General features: G+C 45.8%; 1 protein-coding gene across 1 annotated transcript; it reads right to left on the bottom strand.

Annotated features, from left to right (window-relative positions):
* Positions 1–2348: 2348 nt before the first annotated feature.
* LOC148049067 (lymphocyte antigen 6E-like) lies at positions 2349–23645 on the bottom strand. Its single transcript, XM_087706629.1, has 3 exons — positions 23470–23645; positions 5651–5770; positions 2349–3077 (listed from the first exon to the last, which is right to left on the bottom strand). Exons 1-3 carry the CDS (start codon positions 23519–23521, stop codon positions 2869–2871), a joined length of 381 nt encoding a protein of 126 aa, XP_087562755.1. The 5' UTR covers positions 23522–23645; the 3' UTR covers positions 2349–2868.
* Positions 23646–24844: the final 1199 nt, after the last annotated feature.

Genomic DNA, 24844 nt, shown 5'->3' with positions numbered 1-24844 from the left:
TGGCTGGGGAATTCTGGGAGTTGAAGTCCAGACATCTTTAAGTTGACAAGGTTGAGAAACACTGGAAGAGAACATAATAGAACAGCATGTAAAATAGGATAGGATAGGATAGGATAGGATAGGATAGGATAGGATAGGATAGGATAGGATAGGATAGGATAACAGAGTTGGAAGGAACCTTGGAGGTCTAGAGAGCCGAGGTGGCGCAGTGGTTAGGGTGCAGTACTGCATGCCACTTCAGCTGACTGTTATCTGCAGTTCAGCGGTTCTAATCTCACCGGCTCAAGGTTGACTCAGCCTTCCATCCTTCCGAGGTGGGTGAAATGAGGACCCAGACTGTGGGGGGCGATATGCTGAGTCTGTAAACCGCTTAGAGAGGGCTGAAAGCCCTATGAAGCGATATATAAGTCTAACTGCTATTGCTATTGCTATTCTAGTCCAACCCCCTGCCTAGACAGGAAACCCTACACCACTTCAGACAAATGGCTATCCAACATCTTCTTAAAAACATCCAGGGTTGGGGCATTCGCAACTTCTGAAGGCAATTTGTTCCATTGATTAATTGTTCTCACTGTCAGGAAATGTCTCCTTAGTTCTAAGTTGCTTCTCTCCTTGATTAGTTTCCACCCATTTCTTCTTATCCTGCCCTCAGGTGTCCTGGAGAATAGCTTGACTCCCTCTTCTTTGTGGCAACCCCTGAGATATTGGAAGACTGCTATCATGTCTCCCCTGGTCCTTCTTTTCATTAAAACTAGACGTACCCAGTTCCTGCAACCGTTCCTCGTATGTTTTAGCCTCCAGTCCTCTAATCCTCTTTGTTGCTCTTCTCTGCACTCTTTCCAGAGTCTTCACATCTTTTCTACATCGTGACGACCAAAACTGGATACAGTATATGGCTAAATCCATGTCCCGTTACCACTCACCCCTGACTCCAGATCGATCATCCCTTACCTGCCCTGTGCCTTCCTCAAATAGACCCCTAAAATATTTTCAGAGTCACACCAAGCCTTTTCGACAGGTGTACAGCCTGCAAACTGCCATGGAACTGGCCATTGTTGTATGATTAACGTTCCGTTGGAGACAGAAGTATCCGGAGTGTTCCGATTGGTGATTTTCCCAATCAAGTAAATATGGACAGCATCCAACTCAACGGATCTCCACTGTGGCAACTTGAAGACACATGGACTCCAAGTCCCAGAATTCCTCGGCCACCATGCTCTGGACCTCTGGCCTGGGCATTTTAACCAAGACTTGGGGGTTCCACCACAAAACCGCGGTAGACTAAAGCGCGCTCGACGAAAGCGCGTACGTGACGTCATCACAGCGCGACGAAAACAGCACGCTGTGAGCGGGAAACTTAAAAATAACGCAAAAACCTTACCCTAACCCCCCCAAACCTAACCCTAAACCTAACCCTAAGCCTAACCCTTAACCTAACCCTAAACCTAACCCTATACCTAACCCTTAACCTAACGCTAAACCTAACGCTAACCCTTAACCTAACCCTAAACCTAACCCTAAACCTAACCCTAACGCTTAACGTAACCCTAAACCTAACCCTTAACCTAACCCTTACCCTAACCCTAACCCTAACCCTTACCTTTATGTGAATCGGCTTGCTGTAAAAGCGCTTTTTAAAGCGCCCTTTTCTTTCCGCGGTCGTATTTGTCGCGCTGCTGATGACGTCAGGTACGCGCTTTAATCGGGCGCGCTTTAGCGGACCGCGGTTTTGACGGGTCACGGACTTGGGAAGGTTCAAAAGAGTTGAGATCATCCTGAACTATGAAGGAAGAATATTCCAGAAGGCAAGGGCTACAGCAGAGGTGGTGTGTTTCATAGTCCCTGCCAGCCAACACTGCTTGATGAAGAGGACTCATATTATGTCCCACCTGGTAGGCCAAAACTAGAGAGGGAGAAACGACAGGGGAAAAAACTACTCCTTGGGTAACCTGGCCCAAAGCCATGGATGGATTTTAAGGTGATAACTTGCAACAGAAAGAATGGTTGGCTCTTGAAAAAGCACCTTTGGAACAACTATGATCTGGATGACTGAGAATCTCTAAAGACATCCATCACCGGAGGTTTTCAAAAATAGACTGGATAAACATTTAACCAGCATGGTGTAAGATATCCTGGCTTGAGCAGAGGGCTGGACTAGAAGGACACCAAGGTCCCTTCCAGCCCTATGGTCCTATGTAACTATGTGTGTCTGTTGATTTTTGTCCGGACTCCCCTGAGAACAGGACAGGTCAATAAAAGATCAAATAATCAGCACCTTAAATAAAATATGATCCTGAGAAATCGTAGCGGGACATGGCGAGGAAAGGAAGGAGAAATGAGAAAGGCAGTTTGTTATGAAATCAAAATGTTTATTCCATTCAAAAATCCCACGGCGTCGCTCCATAATCGTGCACAAGTGTAAAATGTAATATACTTTAATGAGTTCAAATGTTAACAGAGTGAATGCAACAGACAAAAGTACGTTTGCATATAATAGACCTTCCTCCAAAGCTGCGTTATCTTCTCACCCCAAGCAAAAACATTTTAAGGCCCCTGTAACGATTTCAAACCTTGCCACAGCAGCATAGAGTTGTGTTTCTAGATCTCATTGATGTTAAGATGGGTGGACTTCCAACTCCTAGATGTCCACACTTCTTAAAAAGATTCAATTGAGAACTTATGGCCCAAAGATACTCTTTTTTATTTTTTTAGCCCGATAACCCCAAGCGATGCTAGAAAACACAACCCACCCACCCCAAAAAAGTATTTCCATAAACCTAGTAAAATCTCAGATTACAAAGGAGGAACAGTCGAATGGCACTCTCAAGACGCAATTTCTGGACCACGTTTACTCGCTCGATGCACCCCTCAGAGCCTGGATCCAAAGAGATAGAAAAAACTGGCCAGCGTCGCCAAGGCCAATACCAGGTGGTTGACTTGGATGCTGTTGGCCCCGCTGATGTTGCACAAAAATGAGGAGCAGCATTTGATCGACATAGCCGCGACGCCAATATCAATCCCACCTCGGGGGCAAATCGGCACGCAGCCCTTGCTGATCGACTGACCGGAATATCCACCTGTCCAGAAAGAAAGGGAAAAAAATAAGAAAGATGGTCAAACTTTCAGGTGCTTATGGAAGAACAGAAGGTACTTTCTGCGAGTTACATACAGCAACAAATAGCTAGCAGATAGACTTCATGGTTGGAAGTAATAGGTAGCTCCAGAGGTGGGTTCCTACCAGTTCGCACCTATTCGGTAGAACCGGTTCGTCAAATCTACCGAACTGGTTAGAAGAGGTTCCACCAGTGGAGCCGGAAAGCAGGCCACACCTACAGAAGAGGTTCCAAAAATGTTTGAAACCCACCACTGGTCCTTGGATATGATTATTCTACACTATCTTGCTCATATTTATAAAACTCAGGGCCTCTGTGAAAGGTAAGGATGACTACTGTGTTTGTGGTGCAATCAGAACATTGCGTGTGTAAGGACGCATGTGTACACACACTGCACATGTTTGTGTGGTGGCCGCCGGGCCCTGTTGCACCATACCGGTTGCACCTGGATCCGGAACCCACCACTGGTGTGCTGGTACAGACATTTGGGGTTTGCAGGTGTGAGGGGAGCAAATATCCCTTGGAAAGTTTCAGGTAGTGGAGCCTAGGAGTGAGCTTGCAGGCCGCAATGAACCAAAGTTTTTAAAACTGGCATAATTGCACAATGTCACCAGGCTAATATTTCCAAATGTGCTGCGTTTTCTGCAGAGTTTGCACTTGATCATGGATCTATTTACAGCAGGGAGAATGAGACGGTGGGAAATGAGGAACTGAAAGTAACAGGTGTCCGAGGACTTCAAATGTACACGGGTGTTTGCAGAGAGCAACGGCCAGTAAGAAAGCAAGAAAGAACGTGGAAGTAAAACACGGGAATGCGTAGGTCAATTTTAAAAAAAAGGTATAAGTAATGTGGCTCAAGATGGGAATGTGGTCCTCTGCCAGATAGCGATCCTTGTAAGTTTAAGTTTAAGTTTAATAGATTTGTATGCCGCCCAATCCCGAAGGACTCCGGGCGGCTTACATAAAAGCAATTAAAATATTAAAAAAGATTAAAAACACAAAACAATACAATTTAAAACAGAAAAAACACAACATGCACTCAAGTTATAATGGGGCTGAAGTTCAGTCAAGCTCAACAGCCCCAGGCCTGCCGGAACAGCCAGGTCTTAACGGACTTACGGAAGGCCAGGAGAGAGTGGGGAGGGTCCGGAGCCGAGGTGGCGCAGTGGTTAAATGCAGCACTGCAGGCTACTTCAGCTGACTGCAGTTCTGCAGTTCGGCTGTTCAAATCTCACCGGCTCAGGGTTGACTCAGCCTTCCATCCTTCCGAGGTGGGTAAAATGAGGACCCGGATTGTTGTTGGGGGCAATATGCTGACTCTGTAAACCGCTTAGAGAGGGTTGAAAGCCCTATGAAGCGGTATATAAGTCTAACTGCTATTGCTACTGCTATCTCAGGGGGTAGCTCGTTCCAAAGGGCCGGGGCCGCAACAGAGAAGGCTCTCCCCCGGGGAGCCGCCAGAGGGCATTGTGTGGCTGACGGTACCCGGAGAAGGCCCGCCCTGTGCAATCCTATTGGACGCTGGGAGGTATGTTGCAGGAGGCGGTCACGGAGATAGGACTTGCTATTTGCTATACAGGAACGCATTTGCAATGGAAGTTATGAGTTATGAGTTATGAGTTATGAAAGTTTATTTATATGCCGCCCTTTTCCCTGGGGGGACTCAGGGCGGCTTACAACTCAAAGGGGGGGGGAACAAACATTTAACACGTAAAACAATACATAATTAAAAGCACAACATTCATACCATTCGGGTGGGTTACAATCTTTAGCCCCAGGCCTGACGGGATAGCCAGATTTTAAGGGCTGTACGGAAAGTCTGGAGGGTGGTGAGGGTACGAATCTCCACGGGGAGATCGTTCCATAGGGTCGGAGCTGCCACCGAGAAGGCTCTCCTCCGCGTAGTTTACAATGTGGGTTTTGCTGTGCAATGGGCATTGCTCATGTTCAAGATTGCTCATGAAACAATACACCTCTGATCTTAAAGTAAGATTTATCGCTTGTGGTCGCTTGTGGTTTCCCTTTTTATATATTGCTTCTTCCTGACTTTGGGGGATTCAGCGCCTTCTTCCTGGGTTCGAGGATTCCTTTCCCCATTTCTTTGCTTTGCTGGAGTGGCCGGAGCCAGAGGCTGCTCTGTATGTAAGAGCCGAGGTGGCGCAGTGGGTAGAGTGCAGTACTGCAGGCTATTTCAGCTGACTGTTATCTGCAGTTCAGCGGTTCAAATCTCACCAGGCTCAAGGTTGACTCAGCCTTCCATCCTTACGAGGTGGGTGAAATGAGGACCCAGACTGTGGGGGCGATATGCTGACTCTGTAAACCGCTTAGAGAGGGCTGAAAGCCCTATGAAGCGGTATATAAGTCTAACTGCTATTGCTATTGCTATTGCTCTGTGTGTGTGTGCATGTATACTTTGCTGTGTGACTTGCCAATAGTGGGCCACGGCCCAAAGGTTTGGGACCCCTGATTCAGCTGGCCAACCCTTGGAGGAAACCATATAGTCCTCCCGCCAATTTCACCGTGCCAAAGTAACTTACCAAACCCAGCCCCGGTATACGTGGTGACGCAGTAGTTGTCTTGATTGGAACAGATTTGCCATCTCCAGCAGCCCCAGTTCGATTCAGCTCCGTCGCACGACCAACAGACCAGGGAGAAAACTGGGGAGGGGAAAGGAAAAAAAAAGATTTCAGGAAGGTGAGATGTGCAGTGAAACTATTTATTTTTTATTTTCCCCCCACCTTTATTGTATTTAAAAATAACTTAAAGGTTCCCAACAACGACCCTGCGAGGTGGGCTGGGCTAAAAGAGGACGACTGGCCCAAAGTCAAAGTTAAGCTAAGATAGGATAAGAACTCATACTCGGCTGGTGATTGAGCCAAAGTCACCCAATCAGCTTTCATGCTTAAGGCGGGACTAGAACGCACCACCTCCTGGTGATTGGCTCAAAGTCACCCAGCTGGTTTTCATGTTTAAGGTGACACTAGAACAGTGTTTCTCAACCTTGGCGACTTTAAGTCCCGTGGACTTCAACTCCCAGAATCCCCCAGCCAGCTGTGCTGGCTGGGGGATTCTGGGAGTTGAAGTCCACGGGACTTAAAGTCGCCAAGGTTGAGAAACACTGCACTAGAACTCACTATCTCCTGGTAATTGGTCCAGGACCCAATTACCTTTTATGCTTAAGGTGGGACTAGAACTCACTATCTCCTCTAGGACCCAACTGGCTTTCATTTCAGACGTAAAAAACCAACAAGGGGACTTTGGGCCAAATTATAAGCGAGTTATTTATTTAGAAAAACGATTAAACAAGATTATTTGTTCAAAACAAATCTTCAACACAGCTTCATTCCCTGTTTTTTTTGGTCCATAATTCCAACGTTCATCCATCTGATTTAATAGCGAGACAAAACCAAGATCACGTGAAGGAGTAGTACTGCTTTACAAAGCCTTAGTAAAACCACACTTGGAATACGGCATCCAGTTCCGGTTATCACACTATTAAAAAGATGTGGAGACTCTAGAAAGAGAGCAGGGAAGAGCAACCAAGAGGATTAGGGGCCTGGAGGCTAAAACATACGAAGAACGGTTGCAGGAACTGGGTACGTCTAGTTTAATGGGGAAAAAAAAGGATTAGGGATGACATGATAGCAATGCTCCAATTATTTGAGGGTCTTCCACAAAAATAAAGAGGTCAAACTATTCTCCAAAGCATCAGAAGGCAAGGCAAGGAGCAACGGATGGAAACTAATCAAGGAGAGAAGCAACTTAGACCTTCCTAACAGTGAGAAAAATGAACCAGTGGAACAACTTGCCATCAGAAGTTGTGGGTGCTTCATCACTGGAGATTTTTAAGGGACTGGACAGCCACTAATCTGAAGCAGTATAGGGTCTCCTGCTTGAGCAGGGGGTTGGACTAGAAGACCTCCAAGGTCCCTTCCAACTTTATTCTATGTTCGTGTTCCCCCACCCACCTCCTTAAATAGCAATAGCAATAGCAATAGCAGTTAGACTTATATACCGCTTCATAGGGCTTTCAGCCCTCTCTAAGCGGTTTACAGAGTCAGCATATCGCCCGCACAATCTGGGTCCTCATTTCACCCACCTCGGAAGGCTGGAAGGCTGAGTCAACCTTGAGCCGGTGAGATTTGAACCGCTGAACTGCTGAACTAGCAGTCAGCTGAAGCGGCCTGCAGTACTGCACCCTAACCACTGCGCCACCTCGTAATACCCAGCATTAGCAGTGTTGGGGGTCTTCCCCAGAAAATAGGTATATTAATCCTTAAATGACTTTAAAACTTTCACAGAATGGATCCCAGCTGAAGGTAGAAAGATGGGAGAGTTACACAGCATCCCTGCAAAGCTAGAGATCGCCACCCGGTGGCCATCAGCTCACACTGCAGGGGATATTGCCACCTGTTGGCTATCAGTTTACATTGCAGGCCTCGAGAAAATTGCAATAAAGAATCCAGAATTATTACTGTTATTATTACAGAACCAGGGAATTAGGTAATAATTTTGTCAGGTAATTAGACGGTAGCATATTAAGCTGCAGTCTAAAAAAATGTACTTAATCATTGAAGCTTTAATAATTTTTAATAATGAATCAATATTTTGAGGGGCTGCCACAGAGAGGAGGGGACTATTTTCCAAAGCACCTGAAGGCCAGGCAAGGAATAATGGATGGAAACTAAACATGTAGAGACTGAACCTGGAAATAAGGAGGAATTTTCTGACAGTGGGAACAATCAACCCCTGGAACAGAAGTTCTTCTTTCATCCCTGGAAGCTTTCAAGAAGAGACTGGACTTCCATCTGTCAGAAATGGTATAGGGTCTCCTGCTTGGGTGGGGGAGGGGGTTGGACTAGAAGACCTCCAAGGTCCCTTCCAACTCTGCTAATCTGTTAATTATAATTATTGAAGCTTTAAACATTATATTTAATCACCGATGCCGAATTATCAATAGTTTCATTTTGCCCCTGTAACTCAAATGATGATGATGATAGATAGATAGATAGATAGATAGATAGATAGATAGATAGATAGATAGATAGATAGGTAGGTAGGTAGGTAGGTAGGTAGGTAGGTAGGTAGGTAGGTAGGTAGGTAGGTAGGTAGGTAGATAGATAAGTAGATAGATAGATAGATAGATAGATAGATAGATGGATGGATGGATGGATGGATGGATGGATGGATGGATGGATGGATAGATAGATGATAGATAGATAGGAAGGAAGGAAGGAAGGAAGGAAAGAAAGAAAAAAAGAAAGAAAGAAAGAAAGAAAGAAAGAAAGAAAGAAAGAAAGAAAGAAAGAAAGAAAGAAAGAAAGAAAGAAAATTCTTTATTGGCCAAGTGTGATTGGACACACAAGGAATTTGTCTTTGGTGCAAAATGTCCTCAGCGTATATAAAAAGACAAGATACATTTGTCAAGAATCATAAGGTGCAACACTTCATGATAGTCATAAGGTACAAATAAGAAATCAGGAAACAATCAATATCAAAATAAATCGTAAGGATACAAGCCACAAAGTTACAGTCCTGCAGTCATAAGTGGGAGGAGATGGGTGATGGGAACGATGAGAAGACTAATATTAGTAGTAATGCAGCCTTAGTGAATAGTTTGACAGTGGTGAGGGAATTATTTGTTTAGCAGAGTGATGGCGTTCGTTGGAGGAAAAAACTGTCCTTGTGTCTAGTTATTCTGTTTGTGCAGTGACCTAAAGCCTCGTTTTGAGGGTAGGAGTTGAAACAATTTATGTCCAGGATGTGAGGGCTCTGTAAATATTTTCACTGCCCTCTTTTTGACTCGCAACCAACTCTTTTTGAAAAACTCAATCTAGTGCAGATAAACAGCTGAATATTCCTAGCAAAGTCCTGACTCAGAATGGTTAAGAGAGTCTGAACTTTTATCTTATTTTTATAAACGTGTTTTAATTTATATCTTCCAGCACTGAAACTCAGGAACTGGCCATTAAGTAGCTTTTACTTATGCCTTTTTAAAGCAGTTACTATAGCAGAGTAATAGAATGACAAGAGTTGGAAGGGGCCTTGGAGGTCTCCTAGCCCAACCCTTGCTGAAGCAGGAAATCCTATATACCATTCTGGAGAAATAGTTGCAAAGTCAAATCAATGACGTTTAATTTTTTAAAAATAGGGAAGGATCATATGAATAAATATGAATCAATATTGACTATTTGCTTTTATTGTGAATTGCTTATGTTACTATATAGTTGTTAATGATTAAACTGATATTCACTGTTTGCTTCTGATATGAAATGCTGCCAGAAATGGTTTCTTAAGAATTAAGCTTTGTTACTGGCTTCTGCTTATATTATTGTATACTGTCAGAAATTAGTTGTTTTCTAGCCTAGCAAATTGTAACCTCAATACTGGGACCGCAAATGTTATCTCACTGCTGCGTCTCACTTTTATTCTTGGCTTCAAAACTGGGCACGTTCTTGGAAACATAGAAGAAATTGTTACACGGGAATATCAGGCCCCATAGATAAAAGGAACCAAACTAGGGAGTTTTCTTGGCTCAAAAATCCTTAAAGCATTCTGCCAAAAAAAAAAAAACTTGACAAAGGGGGCTACCACCCCCTACCCAAGGCTTTAGGAATACTCCATAGATAAGGCAGAGAGAGAGAGAGAAGCTTGAACAAAAGAATGCTTTATTGGTAAGGAATCTTTATCTCTGGTGAGATAAACTTTGCTTCTATCTGCCTAAAATGTACATAATCCTCTGAGTCCCTCTTGCAGGGGGCGGCTCTTCCTTCCATGCATTTCTTTGTATGTTTTGGATATCGTTTTGCCACCCAGATTTTGCTGCGGCCATCAATAAAAGCTGATATTTTTTGCAAGCCTCGTCTGGAGTCTCCGTTCTCTTTTGGGCATTTCAGTGGCTCCAGGAAACTGCTGGAACCTTATATTATATACCATTCAGGACAATGGTTGCAAAGTCAAGTCAGTGAAATTTAACTTTTTTAAAAAATAGATTAAAAAGTAAAGGAATTAAGCCTGAGAAGACACGCATGCAAAATTTTGCCCAGGCAAGTTTCCATAAAATAGTGAAACAACTTTGCCCCCCCAACTATTCTTCTCTTGTTGTTATATTTGGGTTTGTTCCCAACTGCATCCTTTGTTTGCAAAGGAAGCCCTTAGCTTCCCCCACACCCCACCCCAAAAAAACAAGCATAGAGAGAGCCTGTAAAATTTCCTGTGCCTGCTTTCTTTCTTTCTTTCTTTTTTTCAGCTTTTAGCTTTCGATTTCCTAGCCTGGTTTTTAAAATAGCCTGCAAACCCAAAAATGAATAAATTAAAATTTGCATGTTTTATCTTTCTTCGCCACCCTGTGGCTCTTAGCTTTCGATTTCCCAAGCTGGTTTGCTTCAACGGCTTTTGCAAGGGCAGCCTTAAAAAAAACAAAACCACGAATAGAACAATAGTGTGGTTCTCTTTCTTCCCCAACCCAAGTTTCCTTTCAGGCTTTTTAGCTTTCCATTTCCCAGTTTTGTTGAATCGTTGACACGGGCAACCTTTTTTTCTTTTTAAACAAAAACGAAACCTTAAGGACATAAGGAAGGTCAGTCCCTACAAGGGCCGGTGCTTATCAGATTTTCCTATCAGAAGGCAAGGGGAATAACAGAGTAATTGAGTTGGAAGGGACCTTGGAGGTCTTCTAATCTAGACCAGTGTTTCTCAACCTTGGCAACTTGAAGATGTCTGGACTTCAATTCCCAGAATTCCCCAGCCAGCGAATGCTGGCTGGGGAATTCTGGGAGTTGAAGTCCAGACATCTTCAAGTAGCCAAGGTTGAGAAACACTGTTCTAGACCAGTGATGGTTAATCTTTTTTCGGATTGCATGCCAAAAGCAAGAGGAGCACAGGGATAATGCTATGCGTGTGACCCTCCCGTCCCCCACACACATGCATGCGCGACCCCCACCCTCCCCCCCACACTTTTAGCCTGCAATGGACCCATTTTTTGCCCTTCAGAAGCCTTCTAGGAGCCTGGGGAGGGCGAAAACAGCCCCCACTCCCCCGGAGGCTTCAGGAGACTTCCCTGGAAGACTGCTATCATGTCTCCCCCTGGTCCTTCTTTTCATTCAACTAGACATACCCGGTTCCTGCAACCGTTCTTCGTATGTTTTAGTCTCCAGTCTCCTAATCCTCTTGGTTGCTCTTCTCTGCACTCTTTCTACTTTATAAACTTAATAACAGAATAACAGAGTTGGAAAGGATCTTGGAGGTCTTCCAGTCCAACCCCCTGCCTAGGCAGGAAACCCTATACCCTTTCAGTTTGAGTTTTTGAGTTTTATTTTATTTATATGCCGCCTTTTTCCCCCCGAAGGGGACTCAGGGCGGCTTACAACTCAACCAGGGAAGGGGGGGTACAAACAAAAATTTAAAACAACATAAAACAATGCATGATTCAGACTAATGACTATCCAGCATCTTCTCAAAGACTTCCAGTGTTGGGGCATTCACAACTTCTGGACACAACTTCTGTTCCACTGATTAATTGTTCCAACTGTCAGGAAATTTCTCCTTAATTCTAAGTTGCTTCTCTCCTTGATTAGTTCCCACCCATTGCTTCTTGGTAGACAATTTTGTCTACTACGCTTAAGTTGGGAGATCTGTTGGGAGATCTGGTTCAATAACCTCTATAAAGCAACCCACAGCTCACTTTCTCCAGCTCGCTGTGAACTGGGAGACAGGGCTTTTCTGAAGGTCTTCTCACTCTCCTGGGTCAATGTCCACATTCTTTCCACCTGAGATAAGTGTTCCTGGCACTGATCCCCCCCTCCCTTCCTCCCTCTCGTGACTTCAACCGTCAAGGTTGCCAAATTCCCCCGCCTGTCTCATCAGGAGTCCATGGAGGCATTCCTAGACCCCTGGATTTAACCATTGTTATGAGTGGCCTCACCAGCCTCTACTCGCCACTCCTCGCCTGCCCGCCCAGGCTCCTTAGGGAAGCAGTTGTTGGAGCTAAGCCACCAGGAGAAAGAGTTGGCAAAACAGCTCAGTTCAAATTAGATCTGACCGAGGAGGAGGCTCAGCAGAAGCACCTCACTGAGGAATACGAGCATGGGCTTTCCAAGCAGAGGAAAGACCCGTGGCGGTGCAAGGCCAGGTATTGGTGCCTGGAGGCTCAGTTCCAGGCCATGATGCAGCCCCACTGGAACGAGGCCCTCTGGCTCTTCCCCACCAGCGGCCCTTCCCTCCAGCCTTCGCCCAAAGCCCCCCACCAGGAGGCTGAAGCAGACCCCATGCCGTAATTTCTTCCCCCCTCCGACCCGCACAAAAAGACCCCAAAGGGGGAGACTCTCTGCAGCAACACAAGCGTTCATTGCACGTATCCATCCCAGGAGCCAATATCTGAGGACCCCCTGATTTAGTGCAATATAAAAAATGCAAATCATTTTTCTGCGGACCACCAACATTTTCCCGTGGACCACCAGTGATTTGTTAAATCTTCATGTTGCCCATCTGTTCTATAAGGCGCCCTCTGGGCGGGTGGGGGTTTGTGGTGGCAATGCAGATTTTGAGGAACCGAGTGGAAGATTTTGACATTTCCGCCCAATGAAGAAAAATCCAGATGTTTAAAGCTCATCATGAGCTAAACTGCATGTTTCTCACTTTTTGTTGCTAAATAAAGAAGGGCTGGAAAATAGAACACAGTTGCACGCTGTGAAAAATCTCAGACTTTCGGTTCCCAGCTCAAAGCCTTGTGCAGACTCATCGTGGTGAAATCCTGCAGTCTCATGACCAAAGCATAACAACAGAGTTGGAAGGGACCTTGGAGGTCCTCTAGTCCAACCCCCTACTCCAGCAGGAGAGCCTTTACCATTTCAGGCTAATGGTGCTCCACCATCTTAGAATAGAATAGAGTAGCAGAGCATAAATTGAATTGAATTGAATTTATTGCATTTATATGCCGCCCTTTTCCCCAAAGGGGATTCAGGGCGGCTCACAATCCAAGTCAGGGAAGGTGGTACAGATAAGGGATAAAAAAGACGAACAGAACAATACACAATTTAAAAGCACACAACAACCATACCATTCAAAGGGGGGGGGGCAAAAGCTCTTTAGCCCCAGGCCTGTCGGAACAGCCAGGTTTTAAGGGCTTTGCGGAAGGCCTGGAGGGTGGTGAGGGTTCGAATCTCCACAGGGAGTTCGTTCTAGAGGGTCGGAGCAGCCACGGAGAAGGCTCTCCTCCGGGTAGTCGCCAGTCGACACTGGCCGGCGGATGGAATTCGGAGGAGGCCTAATCTGTGGGATCTAATCGGTCTAGTGGAGGTAATTGGCAGCAGGCGGTCTCTCAAGCATAGCATAGAATAGAGTTGGAAGGGGCGTTGAAGGTCCTCTAGTCCAGCCCCCTGCTTAGGCAGGAAACTGTACACTTCTTAAAATCTTCTCAAAAACCTCCAGAGATGGAGGCCACCCACAGCTTCTGGAAGCAAGCCATTTCACTGATTAATGGTCCTCACTGTCAGGAAATCCCTCCTCCGTTCTCGGTCTGCTTCTCTCCTTTATTCTCTTTCTTTCCCCCCCCCCCATTTCACACAACGCAAATCATTAACCTAGATTAACGCTCACTGGTTTTTTTAAGCTTGGAAGCAGATCATCCAGGCGTCTCGTTCCCGGACTGCATTGCCTTACTTCCTTTATCGCTCTTATCAAACCGGCACATTCCTGGAGTTATGCAATTAGCTCCATGCCGGCCATACTTTTTATCTCAATGAACTGAGATGAGACTCAGCAGAGCTGGGAAGATTTTGGTAGGGGAAAAAACTGTCCGCTTGCCTCGAAAATTTCGGAACAAGAGGCTTCATTCACCCCTCAAAAAAAAGAAGAAATCCTTCCAACAAGGAACTGGCAAACAAGCTAACAGTAAAACAGCCCAAGATTTCTCCCGGTGACAGAGCAATAGCAATAGCAGTTAGACTTATATACCGCTTCATAGGGCTTTCAGCCCTCTCTAAGCGATTTACAGAGTCAGCATATCGCCCCCACAGTCTGGGTCCTCATTTCACCCACCTCGGAAGGATGGAAGGCTGAGTCAACCCTGAGCCGGTGAGATTAGAACCGCTGAACTGCAGATAACAGTCAGCTGTAGTGGCCTTCAGTACTGCACCCTAACCACTGCGCCACCTCGGCTCAGAGCTATGGCAGGGATGGATGGAGAACGAATGGCCCTTTTATGACTGGTGGACTTCGATTCCCAGAATCCCTGAGCTGGCTATACCGCCTCAGGAATTGTGGGAGATGAAGTCCACAAGTCATAAAGGGGCACCTAGTTCCCCATCTGTGTGCTAGGATGTAAACTGAAAACAAAGTGAGCTCTTCCTAGGCACTGATGAGGCTACCTAGATAGGTAATGAGATGTCTGCAGGCAAACAACCAAGCTCAGAGAGCATCAGGAACCCCACATAATCTCCTCTTCCTCCTCCTCTTCTTTTTCCTCTTCCTTCTCCTTCTTTTTACCGAGAAGCCTGACTCAGTCAATGCTATCAGTCAATTCTAGCACTGATGATGCTACCTAGTTAGGTAATGAGATGTCTGCAAGCTAACAACCAAGCTCAGGGAGCATCAAGTACCCCACACAATCTCCTCTTCTTCTTCCTCCTCCTCTTCTTCTTTTTCCATTTTCCTTCTCCTTCTTTTTATCAAGAACCCAACACAATCTCCTCTTCTTCTTCTTCCACATCCTCTTCTTCCTCTTCTTCTTTTTCCATTTTCCTTCTCCTTCTTTTTACCAAGAACCCCACACAATCTCCTCTTCTTCTTCCTCCTCCTCCTCCTCTTCTTCCTCTTCTTCTTTTTCCATTTTCCTTCTCCTCCTTTTTACCAAGAACCCCACACAATCTCCTCTTTCTCTTCCTCCTCTTCTCCACAAATCTCCCCGCTCTCCCTTCTAGTACTGATGATATTCTCTAGTTTGGTAATGAAGCGTCTGCAAGAAAGCTTCCAAGTTCAGGGAGCACCAAGGACCCCACCGTTCAACCCTCTAACAAATATTCTTTTATTGGTGTTTTTTTTTTTTTTTTTTAAAAAAAAGTCCTCCGCCTGGAATTGATCCCACAGAAGCAAATTCCCCCTGGCATAATCCAATTTTCATAGGCTTTCTTCACCATCACCATGACCACCAGGTCCCCAAATTTCCTTCTGGAGGCCAACAAGGAACCGTCTGAAATGGCAATTGACTCTCCTGCTAGGGCAAGGGGTGGGGGGTGGACTGGACTAGAAGACCTCCGAGGTCCCTTCCAGATCTAGGACTGTAAAATTCTATGAACTGTGAGTCTTCTCCACCCCATCACAGAATCAGAAAGTGTCTTCCTTTGTTAAACTGCTGCTGGAAAAGTTGGCACTTTAGCAGCCATTGTTATTTTTTTTTTGCATTCCGGGAAATAAATTAAATGTGACAACATTTATATTCAGGCCAGATTCCCAGATATCCAGGCAACACAAAGGAAAAAAGAAACCAGCAACAGGATATCAGGATTAAAGAAAGCACAAGGCGTCTCCCCAGCTAAGGAGACACCCCACAATTGTGTCCTTGAGAAGCACTCCTTTGTCAAAATGTCTCAAAGGACCAAGTTTGGAAACTGACACACAAACACACACAAGGAACCAAGGTTGAATACGGAATAACTGGGAGTTGGAAGAGAACTTGGAGGTCATCTAGTCCAACCCCCCCTGCTCAAGCAGGAGAGTTAACACCATTTTTAGACAAATTGTTCTCTAAAGTTTCTCTTCTTAAAAGCATCTGAAGGCAAAACTGTTTCCCTTAAGAATTTATTTTCACCATTTAAACCAGCTTTCTCCTGACGGCTGACGCACACAAGGAATGCAACAGATTTAATTTCTCATTTTCTATAATGAGGGTAGTCCTCAACTTACGACCACAACTGAGCCCAAGGTTCCTGTTGCTAAGCAAAACAGTCGTTAAGTGAGTTCTGCCCCCCATTTTACAACTTTTCCTGCCACGCATATTAAGTAACTGATTAAGAGAGTTGAAAGGGACCTTGTGGGTCATCTAGTCCAACCCACCCACCCACCCAAGCAGGAGAGCCTACGCCATTTCTGACAGATAGCAGTCCCGTCTCTTCTTCATAGCTCCCAATGATGAAGCTCCCACAATTTCTGTTCCATGGGTTGATTGCTCCCCCTGTCGGAAAATTCCTCCTTATTTCTAGGTTGAATCTCTCCTTGATCAGTTTCCATCCATTGTTCCTTGTCTGGCCTTCGGGTGCCTTAGAAAACAGCTTGACACCCCACCTCCTCTCTGGAGCAAGCCCCTCAAATATTGGAAGATGCTCTCCTGTCTCCCCTGGTCCTTCTCTTCCCTAGACCAGCCAGGCCCAGTTCCTGCAATCGTCCATCATCTGTTTTAGCCTCCAGTCGCCTCATCATCCTGGTTGCTCTTCTCTACACTTTTTCTAGAGTCTCAACGTCTTTTTTTATAGTGTGGTGGCCAAAACCGGATGCAATATTCTAGATGTGGTCTTACTAAGGCTTACTAAGTAAATCACTGCTAAGTTGTTAAGTCAGTAACACCAGTTGTTAAGTGCACCTGGCTTAACAAACCATCATCAAGAACTCACTGATTTTGCTTGTCAAAATGTCGCGAAAAGAGAATCACATGACTTTGGGACACTGCAGCAATCATAAATACGAATTCAAGTGAATTTTGATCACGTGACCGCAGGGATACGGTCATAAATGTGAAAAAAATGGGCCTAACTTGCTTTTTTTCAGTCTCGCTGTAACTTTGAACGGTCGCTAAATGAATTTGTTGTAAGTTGAGGACTTCTTATAAAAGGAATCCAAGCGGTGATTTGTATGGTGCTTTAAAGGCTAAAGGAGTTGAAAACTCAGTTTATAATTGCACCCTTTTTAAAAAAAAAAACCTTTGGTGGAACTGTAAGAAGGTTAAGAGATTTTGGGGATCAAATACGCACTTGATATATAGATTTGCACCATGCAAATCTAGACAGCATCGTAAAAAGCAGAGACATCTCCCTGCCAATCAAAAGTGCGTCTAGTCAAGGCGATGGTTTTCCCAGGTGAAATGGATGGCTCTGAAGGTTGGACCATAAGGAAGGCTGAGTGCCAAAGAACGGAGGCCTTTGAACTCTGGTGCTGGAGAAGAAGACTCCTGCATTGAGTCCCTTTTTGGACCCTTTTTAAGAGGCTTTTTTAAACAGTTAAGCACTAAACAGAGTCATCCACTGTGACTCTGGCAGCAACTAGCTCAGCCTTTTTCCTTTTACATTTTTTTTCTTTGCGTGATGACAGTGGTGAGGGTCTGCCTCCCCTGCCTCCCCTGACTGGACATCACTGGGGGATAACAGTGTGAAACCCCACCCACCCACCCACCCACCCACCCAGAGAATTAAATATTTTGGAGGGATATTAAAAAAAAAAAAAGGCAGAATGTTATATTTCGTCGAAAGGAGAAATGGAGAAACACGCTCTCAAAGGCAAAAAGGCAGCCCACAGTCTTCCTGCAATAGGTGGGCTTCAATTACGAGCGATTTTCTGGTTGTGAGCAAGCTTGCGCACACTAGCTTCGCTTGCACACGCTCCCTTGGGAGTGAAGCGGAGCTTCGAAGAAGAGTTAATCAACCCAGGCAACTCTCAGCTGGGCAGCGAGGGCAGAGGGAAGGAGCCAGAAAGTTAGTTATCAATGGACAGCTTAGCAGCATAAAGGCAGGTGGGCGGGGCCAGCCAGCGATCAAAGCGAACCCATGTAACCACCCCACCACTGGAAACAGGCTCAGGCAGAACCCTGAAGTCTTCAGGAATGTCTATTTTGTGCCCATTAAGAAAATCCAGGCTAATCTATTCATAAACAAAAGGCCATCCGGCTCCCTCGGAAGGCTGGAGCTGATGGGATTAAGAATTTACATTCCCCCACTACCACCACCCAAATTCTAAGGACAAGGACATGACATTTGGGATAGAATAGTGAGGAATGGTGCATCTTATACTCCGGTGTGTCTTATAGTCTGAAAAATATGGGTTAAGTTCAGTTACTGTTTGGGAAAAAAAAACATTTTTGGGACAACCACTATCTGGATAGTTGATATAGGAATCATTGGCACTCAAGGTTGACCATTGTTCGTTGAGAAGATTCCTGTGAACGGGCTTTTAGCAATAAGTCATTTAATTTTAACCTTAGCGTATGGATCTGGTCGTTCCACTCTGACCAGTATTGCTAAAAGTTTGCACTTTTGACTTATTCACTCACTGGGATCCCTTCTGTCCCACCTCCAATGTAATGATTAGGATCAGGATGATTAAGGAGGCTAAAACATATGAAGAGCGGAACTGGGCATGGCTAATCTAGAGAAGGACCAGGGGAGACATGATAGCATCTTCCAATATTTGAGGGGCTGCCACAGAGAGGAGGGGGTCAAGCTATTTTCCAAAGCACCCAAAGGCCAGACAAGGAATAAAGGATGGAAACTGACCAAGGAGAGATTCAACCTGGAAATAAGGAGGAACTTTCTGACAGGGAGAACAATCAACCCATGGAAGAGAAGTTGCCTTCGGAAGTTGTGGGAACTTCATCACTGGAGGCTTTCAAGAAGAGATTGGACTGCCATCTGTCAGAAATGATGTAGGGTCTCCTGCTTGGGTGGGGGAGGGGGTTGGACTAGAGCAGTGTTTCTCAACCTTGGCAACTTGAAGATGTCCGGACTTCAACTCCCAGAATTCCCCAGCCAGCATTCGCTGGCTGGGGAATTCTGGGAGTTGAAGTCCGGACATCTTCAAGTTGCCAAGGTTGAGAAACACTGGACTAGAGGACCTATAAGGTCCCTTCCAACTCTGTTAATCTGATCTAATGTTCTTCAGATGCGGGGGGCTTTCCAACTCACAAATTCCCCAGTGCAAACATCTCAAGGGTACCAGGATGGAAGGGAAAACCCAGGCGAGAAGGATTTGAGGTTTAAAACAACTGCTGAATTATACGATGAAAGTGAGAAGAGAAAAGAGCTCGCAGCTCTGAAAGTGGATTTAAAAATGTCAGAGTGTTATGGAAAAAGAGGCCACCATCTTCTTACAAATGAAACCAGCAGATGTCTTCATAGCGAAAGGGAAAATAATAAAATCAGATGACCCCGATCAACGGTGCATTAAATTAATGAAGCTGCTCTTAAGAACAGAGAAGCATTTGATCGAATGGGCCACAAACTACTTCTTGGCAAGTTGGAAAAATATGGGCTAGATAGCAGTACTACCAGAGGAGTGTGGCAAGTAGCTGATAAATCATACTCAGCGTCTACTCCTCAACGGAACTACATCTGCATGGAGGGAAGTAAGCAATGGGGAAACCCCAAAGTTCCTTTTTGGAACAATTATTTTTCAAATGCCCTCATAAAAGATGTAGATGAGGGAAGAAAAGAGGAAATCAGGAAACTTGCAGACAGCACCAAACCGGCAGAAATATCAGGGGATCCAAAACCTTGGAAGACAAGTTCAAGGAACAAAAAGATCTTGACAGACTTGAACGATGAGTCCTATCCAACAAAATGAAAGTCAAGTAGATGAAAGTAAGGTTTAACACTCAAGACGAGAACAATCAACCGTTTAAGTAGAGGCTTGGTGAAACTTGGCTTAATGTCAATCGTTGTGAGAAGGATCTCAGAGCCCTAGTGGACAACCATTTAAATATGAGCCAGATGTGTGCAGAGGCAGCCAAAAAAAAAAAACAGCCAATGCAATCCTAGGCTGCATTAACAGAGGGATAGAGTCAAGATCACGTGAAGTCTTAATACTACTTTATAAGGCCTTGATAAGGCCAAACTTGGAATACGGCATCCGGTTCTGGTCGCCACGATGTAGAAAAGATGTGGAGACTCTGGAAAGAGTGCAGAGAAGAGCAACAAAAATGATTAGGGGACTGGAGGCTAAAACATATGAAGAACAGTTGCAGGAACTGGGGATGTCTAGCTTGATGAAAAGAACGACCAGGGGAGACATGATAGCATCTTCCAATATCTCAGGGGTGCCACAAAGAAGAGGGAGTCAAACTATTCTCCAAGGCACCAGAATGCAGCATAGGTGGTATTTGGCAGCTGCCAAAAAAGCCAGTTCTAGGCTGCATAAACAGAGGGAGAAAATCAAGATCACACGAAGTCTTAATACCACTTTATAATGCCTTGGGAAGGCCACACTTGGAATACTGCATTCAGTTTTGGTCACCACGATGTAGAAAAGATGTGGAGACTCTGGAAAGAGTGCAGAGAAGAGCAACAAAGAGGATTAGGGGACAGGAGGCTAAAACATATGAAGAACGGTTGCAGGGACTGGGGATGTCTAGCTTGATGAAAAGAAGGACCAGGGGAGACATGATAGAATCTTCCAATATCTCAGGGGTTGCCACAAAGAAGAGGGAGTCAAGCTATTCTCCCAGGCACCTGAGGGTAGAACAAGAAGCAATGGGTGGAAACTAATCAAGGAGAGAAGCAACTTAGAAATAAGGAGGAATTTCCTGACAGTTAGAACAATTAACCAGTGGAACAGAAGTTGCCTCCAGAAGTTGTGAATGCCCCAACACTGGAAGTCTTCAAGAAGATGTCGGATAGCCATTTGTCTGAAACGGGGCTGCCCCAAAGAAGAGGAAGTCAAGCAATTCTCCAAAGCACTGGAGGGTAGAACAAGAAGCAATGGGTGGAAATTAATCCAGAAGGAACTTGGAACTAAGGAGGAAGTTTCCTGACAATGAGGACAATTAATCAGTGGAACAACTTGCCTGCAGAGGTTGTGAATGCTCCAACACTGGAGATTTTTAAGAAGAGACTGGAGAGTCATTTGGCTACAATGTATACGATCTCTTGCTTGAGCAAGGGGTTGGACTAGAAGATCTCCAAGGTCCCTTCCAAGTCTATTACTCTGTTATTCTCCTTGCCTTCTGATAGGAAAATCTGATAAGCACTGGCCATTGTAGGGACTGGCCTTCCTTATGTCCTTAGCTTTCGTTTTTGTTTAAAAAAAAAAAAAGGATGCCTTTGTCAACGATTCAACAAAACTGGGAAATGGAAAGCTAAAAAGCCTGAAAGGAAACTTGGGAAAGAAAGAGAAACACACAGCCACTTATCTGAAATGGGTTCTCCTGCTTGAGCTGCACTAGCAGACCTCCAAGGTCCTTTCCAGCTCTGTCCTAATTGATTGATTGATTGATTGCATGGTACAGATGTTGGCAGAAAAATACTCAGGGAGAGAAGCAAAGTAGAACGAAAAGGAGAAACTTCCTAACTGTGAGGACAATGGACCAATGGAAGAATTCGACTTCCAAAGTTGTTGAGTGCTCCATCGTTGGAGGAGACTGGATTTATATCTGAAATGGTATAGATTAGTCTCCTGTTCCAGAAAGAGGAATGGACTAGATTACCAGGGTCTCCAACCGTAGCCACTGGAAGACTAGTGGACTTCAACTCCCAGAATTCCTCAGCCAGCAAAGCTGGCTGAGGAATTCTGGGAGTTGGAGTCCACAAGTCTTCAAGTGGCCAAGGTTGGAGACCCCTGGACTAGAAGAGCTCCTGAGTCCCTTCCAACCCTATTATCCTGTTCTGTTCTACTGAACTGGTCCACAAACAATAAGAAATCAACTTAAGGCACATTATTTAGGTAAACAGAAGGGCATTTGCCATAAGGAAAAGCCAACCTGGGGGCAGACCCCCCCCCCACTGCATATAGAGACATATACACCTTCTCCATCCCATCAGAGAACATCTCCAGATTGGGGAAGCTGAGGGTGGGGATCTGCTCCCCTGCCTCCCATAACAGCAATCCCACCTGGGTCTCCCCCCCCTCCCCAGATAGGCATCCTTCTGCAGGCTAGCCTTGAGTAATAACAGCCCCCTGTCCGGGACCACCAGCCATGGGAACCTGGTGCCAGCAGGGTCTGATCCAGAAGAGGGTCTGCTCTCTGACCATGTGCAGAAAGCATTTCTCTTCCCAGGAGGGGCAGCGACTCCCCCTCCCCCTTCTCCAGAGGGAAATTAAGCACCCTGATGCTCAACCCTGCCCAATACATTAAGCAGAGTTTAGAAGGCCATGAATGCTTTGCTGGAGGAAAGGGAGAGAGAGAGGGAGGGGGCGAGGAATGAATGAAGCAGGAAGAAAGGAGAGAAAGAAATGGGAGGATGGAAAATAAATAAATAAATAAGGAAGGAAGGAAGGAAGGAAGGAAGGAAGGAAGGAAGAAAGAAAGAAAGAAAGAAAGAAAGAAAGAAAGAAAGAAAGAAAGAAAGAAAGAAAGAAAGAAAGAAAGAAAGAAAGAAAGGATAAGTAAACATGGGAGGGAGGGAAGTAAATAAGGGAGGGAGGAAGAAAGCATAAGTAAACATGGGAGGGAGGGAAATAAATAAGGGAGGGAGGAAGAAAGGATAAGTAAACATCGGTGGTGGGAAAATAAATAAGGGAGGGATGGAGGAAAGAAAAATAAGTAAATGAGGAAGGAAGGAAAGAAAGAAAGAAAAATAAGTAAACGTGGGAAGGAGAGGAAAAATAAATAAATGAGGTGGGTAGATAGGAAGGAAGGAAGGAAGAATAAGTAAATGAGGAAGGGGGGAGGAAAGAAAAATAAGGAAAGAAGGAAAGAAAGAAAGAAAAATAAGTAAATGAAGGAGGAAGATAAAAAATAAATAAATGAGGTAGGTAGATAGAAAGGAAGGAAGGAAGGAAGGAAGGAAGGAAGGAAGGAAGGAAGGAAGGAAGGAAGGAAAAATAAGTAAATGAAGGAGGAAGATAAAAAAATAAATAAATCAGGTAGGTAGATAGGAAGGAAGGAAGGAAGGAAGGAAGGAAGGAAGGAAGGAAGGAAGGAAGGAAGGAAGGAAGGAAGGAAGGAAGGAAAAATAAGTAAATGAGGAAGGGAGGGAGGAAAGAAAAATGAAGGAAGGAAGGAAAGAAAGAAAGAAAAATAAGTAAATGAAGGGGGAAGATAAAAAACAAATAAATCAGGTAGGTAGGTACGAAGGAAAAATAAGTAAACGGGAGGGAGGAAAATAAATAGAGGTAGATAGGTAGATACTAGGAAGGGAAGGAGGAAAAATAAACAAACAAACACGGGAGCGGGGAAGGGAGGAAGCAAGGCAAATGCGACACCCCCCCCCGTCTTCCCCCTCCATCCTCCCCCCCCCCCCCCGATTCCTTTGGGAACTCCTGGATCCGACCACCGCCGCAGCCCCGAGGCGGGCGCGAGCTCCCGATTCCGCCCGGGCGCCAAGCGCGAAAGTGGGGCGAGGGAGACGGAGCTGGTAGGGGGGGGGGAGGCAAGAAAGGAAGGCAGGAAGACCCCTCCCCGGGGTGGGGGGGGCAGAAGGGGTCCGGGCAGAGGCCTCACCACCATCCACGCAGAGGCAGGCGGCCAAGAGGATGGCCAAAGGCGCCTTCATCTCGCCTGGCGTCTCCGATGCTGTCGCGGCTGCTGGTGGTGCTGTTGCGCTCCGGAGCGAGCGAGACGAAGGGAGCTGCGGCTGGCTGGCTGGCTGGGCTGCCGACCGACGTCTGTGAGCTGGCGGGGGTGGCTGGGCTGAGGAGGGGGCTGCGGGCAAGGCGGACACGTGCGGCGCTAGGCGAATCCAGCCCGGGCTGGGCGTTGCACAGCTGGATCCTTCCTTCCCTCCTTCGGTCCCGCCTAGATGCGCCGCGCTTTCCTTTCTCGAGCGCCGCCTACCCCTGCCCCACCCCCGCAGGGCTTCCTACAGGTCAGCGGAGGGTAGTTGCGGCGGCTCGGGGTTCGTTCAACGCCAGGAGAGATTGCTCGAGCGAGCAGAAGGGAGCTGGAAGGGACCTTGGAGGTCTTCTAGTCCAGCCCCCTGCTCAAGCAGGAGAGCCCGTGCCATTTCAGACAGGTCGCTGTCCAATCGCTTCTTTAAAAAAAAAAAAAAACCTTCCAGTGTTGGAGCACAACCACAACCTCTGGAGGCAACTTCCGTCAATCGGAATAGAGCTGGAAGGGACCTTAGAGGTCTTCTAGTCTAACCCCCTACTCAAGCAGTAGACCATTTCAATCACAATAGAGCTGGAAGGGACCTTGGAGGTCTTCTAGTCCAACCCCCTACTCAAGCAGGAGACCATTTCAATCACAATAGAGCTGGGAGAGACCTTGGAGGTCTTCTAGTCTAACCCCCTACTCAAGCAGGAGACCATTTCAATCACAACAGAGCTGGAAGGGACCTTGGAGGTCTTCTAGTCTAACCCCCTACTCAAGCAGGAGACCATTTCAATCACAATAGAGGTGGGAGAGACCTTGGAGGTCTTCTAGTCTAACCCCCTACTCAAGCAGGAGACCATTTCAATCACAATAGAGCTGGGAGAGACCTTGGAGGTCTTCTAGTCTAACCCCCTACTCAAGCAGGAGACCATTTCAATCACAATAGAGGTGGGAGAGACCTTGGAGGTCTTCTAGTCTAACCCCCTACTCAAGCAGGAGACCATTTCAATCACAATAGAGCTGGAAGGGACCTTGGAGGTCTTCTAGTCTAACCCCCTACTCAAGCCAGGAGACCATTTCAATCACAATAGAGCTGGAAGGGACCTTGGAGGTCTTCTAGTCTAACCCCCTACTCAAGCAGGAGACCATTTCAATCACAACAGAGCTGGAAGGGACCTTGGAGGTCTTCTAGTCTAACCCCCTACTCAAGCAGGAGACCATTTCAATCACAATAGAGGTGGGAGAGACCTTGGAGGTCTTCTAGTCTAACCCCCTACTCAAG

The sequence above is a fragment of the Thamnophis sirtalis genome, unplaced genomic scaffold, assembly GCF_051295495.1.
Source record: "Thamnophis sirtalis isolate CommonGarterSnake01/CBP01778 unplaced genomic scaffold, rThaSir2_p1.2 scaffold_2, whole genome shotgun sequence".
NCBI classification, from domain to species: domain Eukaryota; kingdom Metazoa; phylum Chordata; class Lepidosauria; order Squamata; family Natricidae; genus Thamnophis; species Thamnophis sirtalis.
The sequence above is the reverse complement of the archived record's forward strand: the minus strand, read 5'-3'. Positions and strand labels throughout refer to the sequence as shown.

Bases quoted from the DNA above. Each gene is read 5' to 3' on its own strand.
- LOC148049067 (XM_087706629.1), bottom strand. From the start codon at position 23,521: ATGAAGGCGCCTTTGGCCATCCTCTTGGCCGCCTGCCTCTGCGTGGAT. The intron at 5,771-23,469 runs GTGAGGCCTCTG...TCCCCTCCCCAG, and splicing joins CTGCCTCTGCGTGGATGGTG to TTTTCTCCCTGGTCTGTTGG. The intron at 3,078-5,650 runs GTAAGTTACTTT...CTTTCTGGACAG, and splicing joins GTATACCGGGGCTGGGTTTG to GTGGATATTCCGGTCAGTCG.